At 35.8% G+C, this 15,856-nt stretch overlaps 1 protein-coding gene across 1 annotated transcript in view; it reads right to left on the bottom strand.

Moving 5' to 3' along the window:
- KIF15 (kinesin family member 15) overlaps positions 1 to 15,856 on the bottom strand; it is a 34,343-nt gene that overhangs the window by 13,938 nt on the left and 4,549 nt on the right. Inside the window, exons 5-20 of the mRNA XM_040063128.2 lie at positions 15,001 to 15,038; positions 14,773 to 14,870; positions 14,197 to 14,376; positions 13,313 to 13,522; positions 13,089 to 13,214; positions 11,632 to 11,754; positions 10,784 to 10,907; positions 9,034 to 9,125; positions 8,014 to 8,223; positions 6,795 to 6,972; positions 6,252 to 6,393; positions 3,776 to 3,917; positions 3,249 to 3,437; positions 2,282 to 2,389; positions 1,422 to 1,527; positions 732 to 897 (exon numbers count right to left, since the gene is read on the bottom strand). Of these exons, the coding sequence (XP_039919062.1) occupies positions 732 to 897; positions 1,422 to 1,527; positions 2,282 to 2,389; positions 3,249 to 3,437; positions 3,776 to 3,917; positions 6,252 to 6,393; positions 6,795 to 6,972; positions 8,014 to 8,223; positions 9,034 to 9,125; positions 10,784 to 10,907; positions 11,632 to 11,754; positions 13,089 to 13,214; positions 13,313 to 13,522; positions 14,197 to 14,376; positions 14,773 to 14,870; positions 15,001 to 15,038 (2,232 nt within the window). The remainder of the gene's footprint in view (positions 1 to 731; positions 898 to 1,421; positions 1,528 to 2,281; positions 2,390 to 3,248; positions 3,438 to 3,775; positions 3,918 to 6,251; positions 6,394 to 6,794; positions 6,973 to 8,013; positions 8,224 to 9,033; positions 9,126 to 10,783; positions 10,908 to 11,631; positions 11,755 to 13,088; positions 13,215 to 13,312; positions 13,523 to 14,196; positions 14,377 to 14,772; positions 14,871 to 15,000; positions 15,039 to 15,856) is intronic.

Below are 15,856 nucleotides of genomic sequence, written 5' to 3' on the forward strand. Positions count from 1 at the left end.
GTATTTCTGCTAACCCAAAACCCACCAATACAACCACATTTAATTTCAGCTCTGCGTTCCTGGTCTTACAAAGTCTCACTCAAAAAATTACTTCAGCTAAGACATGACCTGCTATAATGCAAAATGTAGTTAATTTTTCCAGGAAGAAAAATCAAGTCCAAAACATAAAACCAAAGCGCAACAAAACAGCAACAAAACCCAATATAACTAAATCACATTAGTAATTAAAACCCATACTGATTATCATCTGATAATCATGGCAATTATGCAGACAAGGCAATGAGCTTTTCTGTCTTTGATACTCAAACCTGAGTTATTTTTTATGATTTCTTTCTGCTTTTATTTTTAGAGCAGACATCATTATGTCACCTGCTTCATGTGACCAGACTGACAAACTGTTCACTTAACTTTTGGAGAGCAGCAAGTTTATAGATATATCCTATTTAATGAGAAAATTATATAGGAAAGCTAAATTAAGGCAGGCACATTTTATTTTCTTTTTAATAATTCCACCATGTTGCCTGAAATAGGCATGAAAGAACTGAGCAAAAAAAACCCCAATCAAACAACCCAACAAACACACACCCTCCCCCAAACAAACAAGCAAAGGACAAACACAAGACAACTCTAAAGAAAGCATATAAAGTGTAAGTTCACATACAGGAGAGGATGACTAAATGATTGGATGTATGCAGAAGGGATGACAACATTGTACCAAACTGCCAACATACCTGACACTGTCCAGCTGGAACTGTACATCCATATGTCTACCAGAAAGCTGACTTATTTCTTTCTCTTGCTTTTCCCTAAAGGCATTATATTCCAATTTTACAGCAGACAGCTCCTTGTCTGCAGACTGCAGGACAATGCGCAAGTCATGGACTTCACTTTTTAATACTGTCAAAAAAATAATTTACATGTTATTTGGAAAACTGTGCTAGGCATAGGACACACAGTGGTTCAGAACCTGCTGGGAAAGTCTCACAAACCTCTGCATGTTTTCAGTGGAATTAGTCTTGAAAGTCACACACAAAAAGGCTTTGTGAAGGGAAAAGGTCAATGAAACACAGACTTTCTTAAGGAATAAAGGTGAATCAAAAGCATTCCAGACAATATCACTGATTTCTGTAGACAACAGAGGTTTTATCCTTTATTTTTATTTAATACTGTATTTTTTAATCCTGTATCTTGTACCTCCTTCACAGAATAAAGACAGAGCCATTTTGAATATTGTATAATGTGCAAGACTAGGCAAAGATGATCTGTAGGTATTAAAGATTGCTTTCTTAAAAAAAAAAAAAAAGAAAATCAAAGCAGTGTGTCTAACAACCCAAACAGTTACTCAGCACATGCTATTGTTGATATAAAACAGTAACACACTTCAAAACTTTTAATGAAATTTTAGTATTTCAAAGACTTACTATCAGCCTTGTTCTGACTTTCTTGAAGATGCTTTTCAAGCGATTTTATCTGTTCAAGGAGCTCCTGGCGCTCTTTACTCCAGTCATTCCTTTCAGATGAAAGAAGCTTGGAAAGAAAAGTAAAACTTTTTAAATAGAAGGAAGTGTAGGAGTGGGTAAGTCACACGCTAACAATAACGTAATGATGTATTAAAGCATTTCATCAACTGATTATAAACATATTTTTCTTTAAATTCAGTATTTGGTGACTGACATCCCTCAAAGTCCAAGGAACAAATAATTTATTTAACTAAAGACATTACCGTATCTGAAAAGTTCCTTTAAAAGGAACCCACAGCTTAGGAGCTGCTATCATAGATATCAGAAGTGAGACTGATCCTTTTCTATGACAAATCAACCCTAGCAATTAAGCAAGACTTGCAAATATTTGATAGGTAGTTTGAACTGAAGCAAGTATTTTTGGCAATTCAAAGTTTAAAATTTCCTTGTTGCTATACTTGTTTTCTAGAAATCATGAAGTTGGCTAAACACAGCCACAACAGTGCTTATTTGCTTATATTTAGGCTCAAGCAGGCTCAGATTCACAAGGTTTAAAACAACAAAACCAAACTCAAAACTGCAGTGTTATGTTAAATGAACCTTCTCTGCTCACTCCAACTCCAGGGGGGTTTGATTAGATGACCTTTAAGGTAAACCAAACTATTCCATGATTTTAAGTCCTCACCTTCCTGTAGAGCCCTAAGTTATGATGCTATGTAAATTTCTCAAACTGCAAGTAACATTGCAAGACCTCACCACACAACACAGCAGAATGACTGTATAGTACACTACATAAGCCCTATATTACAATGTTTTCTCACCTCTTGTATTTGTGCAGAGTGATGCTCCAGTTTATTAATATGCTGCTGGAGTTTTATATTCTTGCTTTCCTCTTCATCCAGCTTTGTCTGCATTATGCTCAGTTGCTCCTGTGACACAACAGACACTCAAAATTAGAGCACCAATTCTTGCACTTTTTTCACATGCTGTATGGCAGTCTGTGCATATTAAAAAGTCAACAAGTTTCTATTTTTATGACCTGAACCAACAGAAAACAGAACACTCAAAAAGAAACCATTATCTTAAGTAGTGGATTTCTCATATTTCTATCTCAACTGACAAACTGAGTGAAATCCAATAAACACTTTGTTTTCAGAGAGATGTTTATCTTGGAAAAATAGGACTTTATAAAGGACTGTTCAAAACATACACCAGTTACACTCCTTACAGGATCTCTGCACTACGGTAAGCGTCAAAGAGGGGTTTTGTCTATTATGCCAGAGTTTTACATGCACTGAAGTTAGTTCCAGCTTCTAGAGAGTAGTTCAGAAAAATTTGTAGTGCTCTTCTATGTGACAAAAGACCTTCCCTGCCCACTAGAAAAAATGCACACAAGACAATGTATAATGGTGGACAAGCATTATTTGGCAGGTTTCTTCAAATAATGCAGTATCACATATTAAGCTTGTATATTGTTCCAACTGTAGCTGTCAACCTAAAAAGAAGACTCCTCAGAGACAAGTTATCAAGTTTAAATAGAAAAAAGTATGAACATCCTGCAATAAACTACTTATGATATTCAACTCTCAAATCACTTCCAGTATTTTTTTTTTTGTAAATCTTCTTTCAAGTACAATGTGTAGAGAACTCTTTAGTGTTAAGTATTAATGAGGGACTTCAGCTTCCTATGCAAATTACAATGCACTTGGTGCAAGGAAGTACTTAATGGCATAGCCCGCTTTATAATAAAGTTGTACATAAACTTCACTTTTTATTCAGAACATTCACCTGTGCCACTTTGAGCTCCTCAGCAATGGCTTCACATGCTTGTTCACTCATCTCTGGAGGAACTGGCTCTTTTAGAATGTCATCCATCATCTCTTCAGAATGCTGAAAATCTTCAAAATTATAATCTGGGCTTATTCGTGGCACAAGGCGAGACCTTAGCTGGTAAGCTTTAGTTGGAGTGGTTATGTTCTGTTACAAAGATTACAAAGCAGTCTTTATTTTAATGTTAAAATGAAATTAAAACTTTGTCTGGTATTGTATTTCTTAATTCTGTAAGCAGACTAATGAAATAAAATGCTTTAAGTGGCTAGTTCTGAACTACTATTACTTCTTCAGATTTGTCATCTGATGACAGTAGCAGTCATTCAGTTAATACTCCAGAACAAAAAAGTAGCCTATTTGGTTTATCACATATGGAGAACATTCCAGAAAACTAGTTAGGCTAAGGGATCACACAAATGACAGTCTGTACTCTTGTATGACTCAGAAGTAAGTACGTGTGGCCTTAAATAAACTTATTCTCATACCTTAAGACTTTCTCTATGTAGCTTATGTAGCTGAGACACTTCTCGGCGCTTGTGTGCTTTGGTCGCCTCCAGAATGTTTTCAAGGTGCTGGTTTGCCTTCTGAAGGGATTGAAGCTCTGATTCCAGTTCCATCTGTTTTTTCCTGTTTAGGAAGCATTTTGCTACTGTTAAAACTACTCCACGAGTTTGCCCTCCTATCAGTAAGGGTATGGCTGCAGTATTGCAAATGAGCAAACTGGAGCTGAACTTTTACCCAAACACTCAAATGCATTATTTTGAGAAGAAAGGCACCGCTGCTGTATTAAAAAGTAAAAATAACGTATAAAAAATTAAAAAGCTAAGCAGCTTATTTATGCCTGCATAATGAAGCAAGCAGATGGATAACTAAACATGTCTGAAAAAAAATCCATTACATGGTAAGAAATAAGCTGAGACCTCTGCAGTTCCTTTTATGAAAAAAGTGATATCACCCATACCAATATGGTTTTAAGCTTTAAAAGTGTTATCCAGTTATATGAGAAGTCTGAACTGGAGCTTGCCAGGATTAAAGAAAATCCTTTAAAGACTTTTTTTTTTTTTTTTTGGTAAGTGCTGCTATGTTAAGATTATTTTGCCCTCTAAGAGTACTTTAACTGAAATCCAACAGCTGAGCAGAAATTCAGGAATATTTTTCACTAGGTATTTTGCAGAGCTACATGCTCTTACTGTGATAGTTGCCATTACTGTCATAATGGTAGGGTCAAAGTCTATAGACAAATGGAAACATACTATTTCATCTCTTGGCAGTTTAATGCAGTCATTTTCCCTCAAGCTCTTGGCATCTGCAGCAAAACTTAGGGAACAGAGTAGAACTTTAGTTCTGACTGCAATTGGACAGCAGAAACATTAACATATGTTGTTTTTGTGAAATTGCTATTTTACTCTACTTTAATTCAGTTAGAGAATATAGTTACACTTGTATGTAAAGTTTCAGTTACTCTTAAAATAGAAACAAGTTTAAATTTAGTGAAATTTAGTGACTCCAGAAGCTGAAAACCACATTTCAATTTGACTGCACTCCACTAAAAAAATGTTGATAATTGGTAATAAAATACATACATACTACAAAGAAAGCAAGATATTCACAAAACACGGAATACATAAAATAGAAGTATATTTAATCGGCAGAAAAATAAAGTAATCAATATATAAAAATATAAAGATACTACTGCAATTAATGATATGGAACAATTGATGGACTGCTGAATTGATAACCTCAGTAGAACATAATACTATTATTTATAAAGTTCATAGGATTTGCTATGCAGAAATCTAGTAATAAAAATACAGATTTGTAAAATTGCCTCAATGAGCAAGAAAGATATTAAAAGCTACTTTGAAAAAAAAGAAGTGGGGAGGCAAAACTGTGCCTGATGCTTTTAGAATTACACCCTAATTTCACTGAAATCAACAGAAAGCAACAATTAAAATAAATTTTTAAAAAATAATAATCAGGTGCCTTTTGCCTTCCAGGTTTGCATTACATTTACTGGGAATGCTATTTTTCTTGTATCTGCAGTTACAAGATCGAATTTTTCAGGAATGGGGTTAATCAAGTGAAGTCACCTATTATTCACATACATAGGAACACTGAAGGTATTAGTGAGGCCATTCCCATTATCTTGTGCTGCCTTCCAGGAGAACAGTGACAGTAAATTCTTTACTACATTAATAAGGGCAAAGTAGACCCTTGCCTCATGTTTGAATGCCAAACCAAAGGATATAAATGTACTACTGACACCATGTCTTTGCTCTGATTTGAATTAAACCTTGGTTTCCATATCAAGTCTCAAGATAACAGTTTTATCGCCTTCTTAAAAATCTTTGAAACTGAGATAAAAAATTAACAAACAGGTCAGCCAGAGTTTTCTGGGGGGGGCCTGGATTCTACATTTATGGTGAGTCAAACTTGCAGACTATAAGTGATTACATTAAAAACTATTATTGCACAAAAGCAAACCCCCAAATACTCCCTCTCATTCTCCCCCACCCCATCAACTCCTACTTCTTGTCAGTGCCTCCACCTGTAATATTCCAGTTACTGAAAAACACTTGCCCTACATGGAAACTAAGCCAAACTCTCCCAGTGCTGTTAAGCAGGTGACTGCCAGAATTAAAGGGTACGTCCATCTCCTGCATGGTGTGAAGCATTTTTCTGCATCTTACTATCAAGAGTGGCTTTGGAAAAGACAAAGAAACCTGCAGCAGTGCAGACTTACCTTCAGATTTTAATGATGGTTGTTCCCTAGACTGGGAATAACCAGGTTCAACAGGAAAATACCCTGTATGTGCATGCCATTATTCTTAACTTGGCCCTTTCTTACATGCAAAGAACACACCTAGTCAGTATAATCAGGATCTGAGTCTTTCAAAAATCGATATGAATAATGACGTAAAACCATTTGATTACAGATATTTCAATACTGTTTTGTCTCACTTGGTTAGCTCTTTAAATTCTTCGTATTCTTGCTTTGAAGTTGCCAGTTCAGCCTGGGTCTGCAGCAGACGAGCTTTCAGCCTTTCGACAGATGCCAGCGAGTTGCCTTCCACTGACACGGTGGTGGAATACAAGCGGTGACCTAAAGAACAAACACAGACCCCCTGAAATCACACAGCAGCTCAAATACCTAAAGTTTTACTAAAATGAAAGTGTTTGTGGGCTTTTGAACAGCACAGCAACAATTGAGATTGACAAAAATAGGTAATGTCAACAGTCCACATGAAAACCAGTAATAATTAATATAACTGCAGTCTTCATGATAACTAAAGACCACATAGATGAGTTTCACAAGATGCAGATCAAAATTCCCTATTGCTTGAAGGCCAACATGAATACAATTAAGTAAAACTCTTTTATCAGTCTTCAGGTACCACGTTGAGGAGGGCAAAAATACATCAAGACAGACATTTTCAACACTATGCTGCACACAGCAGAAACACAATAAACATATTTAGCTGCAAAACCTTAGCTTATTTTTACCTCCAGTACTTTTCTCTGTAGCTGAAGCTTCCAAAAAAGCTTTTTCTAGCTCTGCAATGGTCTGAGCATCGATTTCTTGGGCCTTTTTAACTGACTGCAAAGAACGAAGTTTTTTATTCTCCTCTCTGAGATTATGGTTCTCCATGGCGTACTTCGCAATTCGTGGGTGTTGTTCCATCTGTGGTAATCAATATTTTATTCAACAGTTTTTATTTTCCAGACAATGCTCTAGCTATCTTGCTGTTACTCTATTACCTTTAATAAGGATTAAGCTCTAATAGAAAAGGAAAAGAGGTCTTCCCCTCAGTGGTTAAAGCTACTCAATTTTTCTTTGGTTAATTTTCTTACTGCCTTGGAATCTGCTGTCAAGACAGTGAGTTTACATCTTATGTATTTACTCTTTTACTGGTAATAAAGCAGCAGGATGCTTTTGCTGCTGCTCTCGATACCCTTTTCTGTTTTATCTTTGGCTTTCTTAATACTATCCTTGCAAGCCATAGTAATGTTTCTGTAGTCAGTAAAGGACCATCTTAAACTTAATTTCTTCTCCTCCTTCCTTTCCTTTGAAGCTCAATTATGAGCTACAGATTTATGCTACTCTGCCAAGAGATTTATTTACTCCTTTTCCCTACTTGTGCTCGGAGGAAATTGTTTTTCAAGAACTTGCCTTCTCTCTTGGGGTCCTTTGTTCTTCAAAACTGCCTCACAAATGATACCACACCTACCAGACACCTGAATAACCCAAAGCTGTTCTTCAAACAGCTCCAGGACAACATCATCCTTTATATGTCCATCTGGCATGTGTATTATCCTTCAAAAACCCACTGCATTATTGGCATCCTGCTGTCTTTCCCTTTCAACTGATGTCATAGAGCTTGAAGTCTGCCATGTGAATGAGGATTTGTGATTTGGAGACTTCCTTGAGCTGCTGAAAAAAAACTTGGTCCTGACCAACCCAGATCAGGTGGCCTGTGGCAAGCTCCCACCCTTACTAAACTCTCCTCTTATGCAAACTCAAGCTCTAAATCCAGCCATTGTCTCTTCCACAGGGAAAGCCCATGCTTTTGAGCTACTTCTATAAGGGAACCCAGCACCCATCCTCAGCTTTTCTGCCTGACTTCCTAAAAAGCCTGTATTGACTCACCACAGCACTACGACACGTGAGCTGACAAAAAACACCCCCCCAATTGTTCCAGAAAAGAAAAACCAAAGGTTTTACCTGTTCTCTGAGTATCTGCACTTCCTCCCTTAAGTCACTGAGTAGATCATCTTGCTCTTTTGGCAATAAAATTCCACCAGCTTCTTTATGTAATCTCTCCAAGCGAATGATGTGATCTTCCCGGAATTTAACTATCATTTTATTGGACTGAACAAATTTTTCCTTCTTGGCACACAGTTCTTCTAGCTGTGCAACTTTTTCTAATAAATTCTTAGGAAGAACATATACAGATTAGTGAATTTTTAAGGTGCACATCTTATACATATGCACAGGCAGACAAATCATGCAAAATCTCAGTTAACAGTAATTTTGTGAGTACACAGACTGTCATTTGCAGCAGATTTGTAGAGAGCAACAGCTCATACCAAGAACCCAGATTACACAACACGTTGCAGAAATTGTGCTTAGAAACTCCAATACGATCTTGTAGAGTAAGTACTCTATTAAGCACCTCAGATGCACATCACTAGAGTGTCTGTTTCAGTTAATTTTCTTTAGAAAAAATAAAAAAACATTTTGGCTTTTTCAGTACTACAGCATGACCAAAGAACAATAAAATGAGAATGTCTTGGACATTTGCTTCAAAAAACACACCGTTGACTAAAACACTCAAAATTAAGTAAAACAGAAGCTTGTTCTGTTAATTTTTTTTTAGTAAGAAAAACCCAATAAGCCCCTCACTACTTAAAATAAAATATACTATCAAAGCTATGACAATCCTATGGCTTGGCAGAATTTGAAAGACAGAATAAAAACACTGAATTATTCCGGATGGAAAAGACTTCTAGGATCATCAAATCCAAACAATCCACCACTGCCAAGTCCCCCACTAAACCACTGTCCTTAAGCACTGTAGTTGTTATCTTAAATGTCATTTGACTAAGTTCCCTTGTTACCTTTGGACAGAGTATTTTTATTCAAAACCAAGGAAAATCATTAAGAGAGTCAGCTTCAATATGCTCACTGATCTCTCGCCAGAAAGTTCACTGAATGCACTTAGAAATATCAGTGCTTTCTTACCTTCTTTTCACCTTCTGATTTCTCCCAGAACAACATTGCTTCAAGAAAGTTGTTCATGTAATTTATGTTGTTCTTCCCTTTTTCAACAGCATCTGTGGGGGAAGTCAAAGAAACAAATGCCACATTTATCAAAATACCATGTAGCCATATATAACATGACAGTTGCATAAAATAAATTCAAATAAATTCCTTTAAACAGTGTAATTCTTCCACAAAGATCATGTGCCATACCCAGAGCACACTGTTTAGACAGTAATTCCTAGTCACCTGCAAGTGCTGATAAAGAACAGAGCTAATTTACATAACTGTATAATTAATAAAGTTGTTCAAGCATTAAACAGCCTTGCATGAACTTTTGTTAAAGTAAAAGAATCAGTCTGTTCAGCTAACCATATCTAGAAAATGCAAAATCCCTCTGAAATTAATTTGATAACACTAAGCCATTATTAGCATTATTAGTACAGTTTGTACATATTAAAAGTAGACTGACTGGTTTATGAGAAGGAAATTTAGGAAAATAAGCTTGAATTATGTGGACAATTAGTGGCTTAATCTGGAAGGAAAGTGTCCACACAAGGGATTAAGAGGGTTTAATAATCCACTTAGAAATTAATTTAAAATGGCATTTCTGAATATTCTAATACAGAAAAGTCTACTTATTTATGGAATACTAATCACCATAGTATCTAGGTGCATGATAGCTACATTATCATGATTTAATATATTTTAAAATGCCATCATGTTTCTGAAGTACCTAGAAAGCAGATTTTCTGTTTCTGTGATTGAGCATTACAAACATAATTTAACTGCATAGAACAAACACAGCTCTGATATATTAGGTTCTTCTCAAAACTCCTCCTCAGTGTTTAAGCATCATCACTAGCTTTCAAAACCTCAGAACACTATCATGGGTCTAAACATTGAGTCCTCTGTCAATATTCATGATTCAGTGCCTTACCTCATCTCTGACTTGTTTTTACTGGTTAAACATGTATGCTAACAGAGAGGTACTTTTTCATTAGGAAAACTCAACCCCAGATGCTTTATATTAGACAAGACTTTCTAACTTCTGTCATAACTTCTCCTGCTGTATCTTTTATTTCTTGGTAAGGTTAGGAAAGAGTTGACTCATGTAAACAGTAAGAGTTACAAGACAGTTTATGGCCTTGCAATCAAACATTATCAAGTAGCACATTTCAGTGAGAAACATACATACTAGGAAGCTCTGCTGAGATCTGTATTGCAGATAAAATGGCCTAGTGAGAAGCTTATGGAAGATTACCTAAAAACCCTATTTCCATCTTACATTGAAATGCTCACTTGTTGAAAGTGAGCATCCCTCTTTGCTTCTTCTGGAAGGGGCATAAAGGTGAAGAGGGGGAGAAGAAATCCAGCCCTGAGGTTAAAAAGAATACAACATTGTGCCTTCCCTCTGACTTAAATGTACCAAGGAAGCACATGCAAACTTTGGTTACTTAAAGGATTAGGCAGCATACCTCTTAAGAAGAATATCTAGGTATCATATAATAAAACCACAGTCTAGTACCCAAAATTAAGAGGAAGAAAACAAAGCCCCATTAACAATTTCTGCAAGGTAGCAGCTACAAGTAAAGCAAATAGGATCCATAAGGAAAATGCAAGCCCCCTAGGTCAGTCCCTACAAAAATATTAATTATTCAGAAGCTTAAAGAAGGCCCCCAACCTTCTGTGCTACAGAAGTAGCAAGTTCTCCCTGACCTCCAACCCTTACCTTGTGATACAGAAATACTGCTCACAGATGGCACTGAAGTAAGTTGAGCAAGCTGCTCCTTCAACTTCTTGACCTCAGCTTGCAGCTGGCTCACATTTCCTTGTGTATCTTCATTAACTACAGCCTTTTATAAATAGGAGAAAATTAGGAAAAGGTATAAATAAAAATCTGACAGGATAAAGAGAAGAATGAAAGATTTCAAAGAATGAAAATCAGTAAAATTACTAAGAACTCTTTCCATCTTAGGAAAGGAAGAATTTATGGGAACAGCAAAGTTCTATTCACTGAGAAACCAGCAAGTTGCACTTCAGGTGGAATTAGAGGTTAAAAAATGTAATGTTTTCTGCAGAATTTTGTCTGCACATTTTTCACCAACAAAGAAATATACATCAGAGACAGTTTCAGCTAAATGCCAACATGCTTTTAAAAAACCCACTCATGAGAAGTTATATTTTGGGCACTAGGATTAATATAGAACAAGTTAACAGAAACAACATTGAATGAGAAATTTTTTGAGAGTCTACATTTTTAGTACAGATTTACTTTTTACTTTTCTAATAAACTGCTCTGAGAACAAGCAATGAATACATTCTATTAGCTGTCATTACTTAGTCTCCAGCTGTTGTCCTTTATTCCTAACCAAGAGCAAACAAGCCCTTTTCAAAAATAATTTGTCTTAAAAAAAAAACAAAACCAAAACCAGAAAACCACAAGCAAATTTAATGTTTTCAAATAAGCAAAATTAAGTTAAATTAGTGGAACCACAGAAGCTACCTTCCTTGCAGATATACGTAAGTTAAATAACAAGAGTCCGTTGCCACAATAAAGACAGTAAGTCAGTCTCTTACCTTATTTTTAATTAACTTTGCTCTCTGAGCAAAATTAAGAGTGGACAGTGTTTCACCAAAACACTTGGATCCTGGGTGAACATTTGCAATTATACACGTTTTTGCATTACCGCCAAGAGAATCCTATTTAAAAACATTGCAGTTAAGTTTTAGTTGCATTCTTTTGGTGACAATAGGAAGCGATCACCTAAAAGATACTGTTTATCATTTTAGACAAATTGCAGACAGAATTTTGTTTAACAAATATCTACATAGAAGGCAAGTTTCTCAAATTTTATTTCAAATGTGGGTATAAAGGATGTGACTGTAAATAAAGACGTTATTTGGGGCTTCAAAACCCTGACTGTATTGAGACACTTTCTTCATCAGAACAGCAGGGAGAGGAAAAAATTCTAAACAAGTAAAAAAATAATTTTGGTAATTAGCACTACCACTTCCACATTGCTTTCAACATCATCTGCTGATTGTCCCAGCCCATCTTCCTTCTGGTTGCAACTATCAAACAAACAAAATCACAAACCAACAGATTCTTGACCAAGAATATAAAAGGATCATCTTGCTTTTACATGCCTATCTTCAGGTATCTCTGTGCTGTTAAACAAGTAGCTCTCAAATCTCAGGGGAAGGCAGCATTTGTAGCTAAAGACTAAAACTCTGGTACTACAGAAGAGTACGCAAGCCTCAATGGCATTCTCTCTCTAGTAGTGAAGGTCATGGTTTTGGACTTCTTTGCAGTGTAGACACCTCAAACAAAACCCACTTAAAGTAACAGCTCACAAAGGTGTAATTCTCTTCCAGTTTTTATGTATTTTGGGTTGCATTGGAAGAACATAATTCCTCAGAGTTTCATCAATAGAACTGGGATGGAACATTGAGAAATTTTGCTGTGACCACAATACTGTGTTGTAATACAAATACTATATTGTAATACAAAAATATACAACAGACATTCATGTACTCTTCACAGAATTTTGATGAGTGCTGACATCCAACACATCTTTGACTGTCTTTCTTTTGTATTAATTTTGAAAAGAGGCTATAGGCTCTCAGATAGAAGATTAACTAATCTTTAACACCAGAACAACCCTAAGCACACATAAGCTAATTCTGAAAATCACATCAAATGTTTCAACACATCTCTAAATATTACACTTTGATACATATTATTTCCCAAATTATAAGGATGAAAATGTGCTTTTTTTCCCATTAAAACTTCCAAATATGTATGTAGTAAGAGCTGATGTGAATAAACACGTTTGTCTTCAGTTAATAGCAATAGATTGATTAAAAAATCTGTTTAGGTTAGAAGGATAATTTGCAATTTGTTTTCCACTTGCCCAATATTGAAACAACTTTAATGCACTGGAGTTCAGCTTTTTATAGTAAAAAAAGCCCAATGAAATATTTTTTTCCTACATCCTAGCTGGCAGATAAAATCCAGAGGATATATAGATTACCCGTAGCAGAAAAGTGAGCTTGGAATCCCGGTAACAAACGTGTCTCTGTTTGCCATTGCCCACATCAACAAGTGCTGTGATTACTTGGCCCAGGCAGCTCAGTGATCGATTGATGTTACCTGCTTCCTAAAACAGAGGAGGGAACAAGAGTGAATGGATTTGGTGGATGGAACAGAGCACTCCATCTGAAAGGAGAAAGGTGCCACAGATACTGCAGAACTAACCTTTAATCTCAGTCCTTCTGTATGAGTGTCTTTCTGTCTCTCAGATCCTGCCAAGTCTACCAGGTTGAGCAGGGAAGACCGAATGTTAACAACCTCGTTGTTTTTCTCCATGGATTCCACGGTGATAGTGAAAACTGCATGTGATCTGGAGGATTCTCTGTTCATGGAGGTCGATGCTACACGACGGTTTCTCCAGCCCATAGTTAATACCTAAGCATGAAAAATTTCAACTATGTCAGACTGTTCCTTACATACACGTGACATCAGCAGTCATAGGCACAATTCCATGCAACAGCTTTTAAAAATCTCCAGGGTAAAGACTTTTTTTACTGTTTTCCTGTGGAAGTATTTTAAATGTGAAAAAGATATAGCTAAACTCAAGTTTAGTAGCAGAACTTGTTATAATATTAACTTCTTTTCTCCAAAAATCCCATTGCTGTTTGAAAGCATAGCATACCCCAAACTGGTGTATGCTAGCAGTATGCAAAATTAAAAAAAAAAAAAAATTAAAGTCACACAAATACTATGTGTATGTGTATCATTCATGGAGAAAGAAACCTGACAGTGCTGGAACACATGGTGCCCACTTAGCAGGGAATGTAGTTTTCTGTTGCTATTTCAGAGACGTGTAGGGTAAGCATTAGGGAAAGATTACTGCAATTGCCAGTCAGGCATTCCAAACTCCAGAACTTGTTGGATTTCTTACATGTATGGGACAGTCAGGAAATACTGCCTTAAACCAGCTTTTTGTGTTTTGGAGTATAGAAACGGGGAGAAAGCCTCAGACAAAAAATGAGCAAAAAAAAGTGATTTAATCCAAGAGGAATATTTACCAAATAACATTTAAGATAAATAGTCCAGCATTAAAAAGTGCCAAAAAATACCTGGTATGCTTCAGCAGCAGATGACAACACCTGTTCAACAGCACCATCAACAAAGACTCCCTTCTTGATGTGCTCTCTGAGAAAGAGTCCAGCTGAAGCAGAATCTAGCAAGTCAAATATCTGTTCATTGTAGATTTCGATAAATGAGCATTTGCAGAGAAAACTCTTTCCACTGCCAGCCTGAAAAACACAGTAATTTACACTATAAACAGATTGGTTTTATAAGTTTGACATTTTATGGCAGCAAGTCTCTTTTTAACACATATCTGAAGCAATTAGATTGCGCATATATATATATATATTCTGCATGGTATACATTTCTGATACCAACGTGACAACCAACATCCAGAAACCTAGATGCATTTTTAGACTCAAAAAATAAGCAAACTTGGGTCTGAAGAAACTGTACTATAATTTGGTAGAGTACTAGATGCAAGCATTTCTCATTAATACATTTGAGAAAAAGATGGCAATAATCTTGGTAACTTAATGGCTGCACACCCGGTTTACCAACCTTAGCTAATCTTTACTGTGACATATTACTTTACTGCAATAGTAATTATAAAATAAACGTACCTTTTCCTTTTCCCGCTCGATTAGAAAAAATAAGTATTCAAAGCTCCGTGGAATTACACCTCTTAGACTGTGAGTGAAATTATCAGAATCAGATGGTCCTAAAGAGATTTTTTTTTTTTAATTAAAAAAATAATTAATTAGTACTAAGTGGTTGACATGAGGAATACGTCTCAGAACCAAAAAAGAAAATTAAGAAACCGCTGAAAGATTAATCTCTCATGTACTTACCCATCATAGTAAAGGTCTTTCCTGACCCAGTCTGGCCACTAACAAAAACAAACAAAAAAAGGTGAGACTAAACCTTATTCTGAATTTTTCTTTAATCTACATCTTTTAAGGAGAAGTCAAAGCTTAAAGCAAGCAAACAAAAAAATTTCTAAACTGAAGATGATATAGAAGCAAGCTGAGAAATCTGTTCTTATACCTTTTTAGCTGACTGAACAGCAAATTTTACCAAGAAATCCCATTAGATAAATCCCGTTTTGTCTCCCCTACCACCCACCATTTTCTTCCCCATTTCTGTTGGAAAGGGAAGTTAGCATTAAAATGAAGGCTTTCAAATATATACATAAAACTAATTTTTGGGTCGACCTCTAGAGTTTTATGTCACTCAGTAGTGCACAGAAGGATATAATTGACTTAAAAGTATTTTTTTCTTTCAGATTTTTTTTTTTTAAAAATAATGTAGTTCTTAATCATGCTAGAGAAACTTCAGGGCAATTTCATTTCATTTTCCCACATTTGTGTATTGTAACAAAGTGGACTTCACGGTTTTGCAAAAGCTGAAAAATCCCCAGTAAGGTTTTGATTAGATTAGTCAGCTTTTTCTGACCAAAGTGCTTCCTCAATTTTCAAAATGAAAAAATATTGAGTTAATATAACGATATTGATACTACTAGTTATGGATGTATTTCTGCCTTAAAAATATTCTAAGTTAGAACTATCATTCATGAGTTTTCCCAAAGGCAGCCAAGAGTCACTGAAGAGTTGAGCTGACCAAATATCAAGTTAAAACAATTTTTACTATGGACATACTGAAAACCACTAGCTTTCTCTTGAACAGTACAATGAAACTCCTACTTTT

Source organism: Hirundo rustica, chromosome 1 (genome assembly GCF_015227805.2).
Source record: "Hirundo rustica isolate bHirRus1 chromosome 1, bHirRus1.pri.v3, whole genome shotgun sequence".
Lineage (NCBI taxonomy): Eukaryota > Metazoa > Chordata > Aves > Passeriformes > Hirundinidae > Hirundo > Hirundo rustica.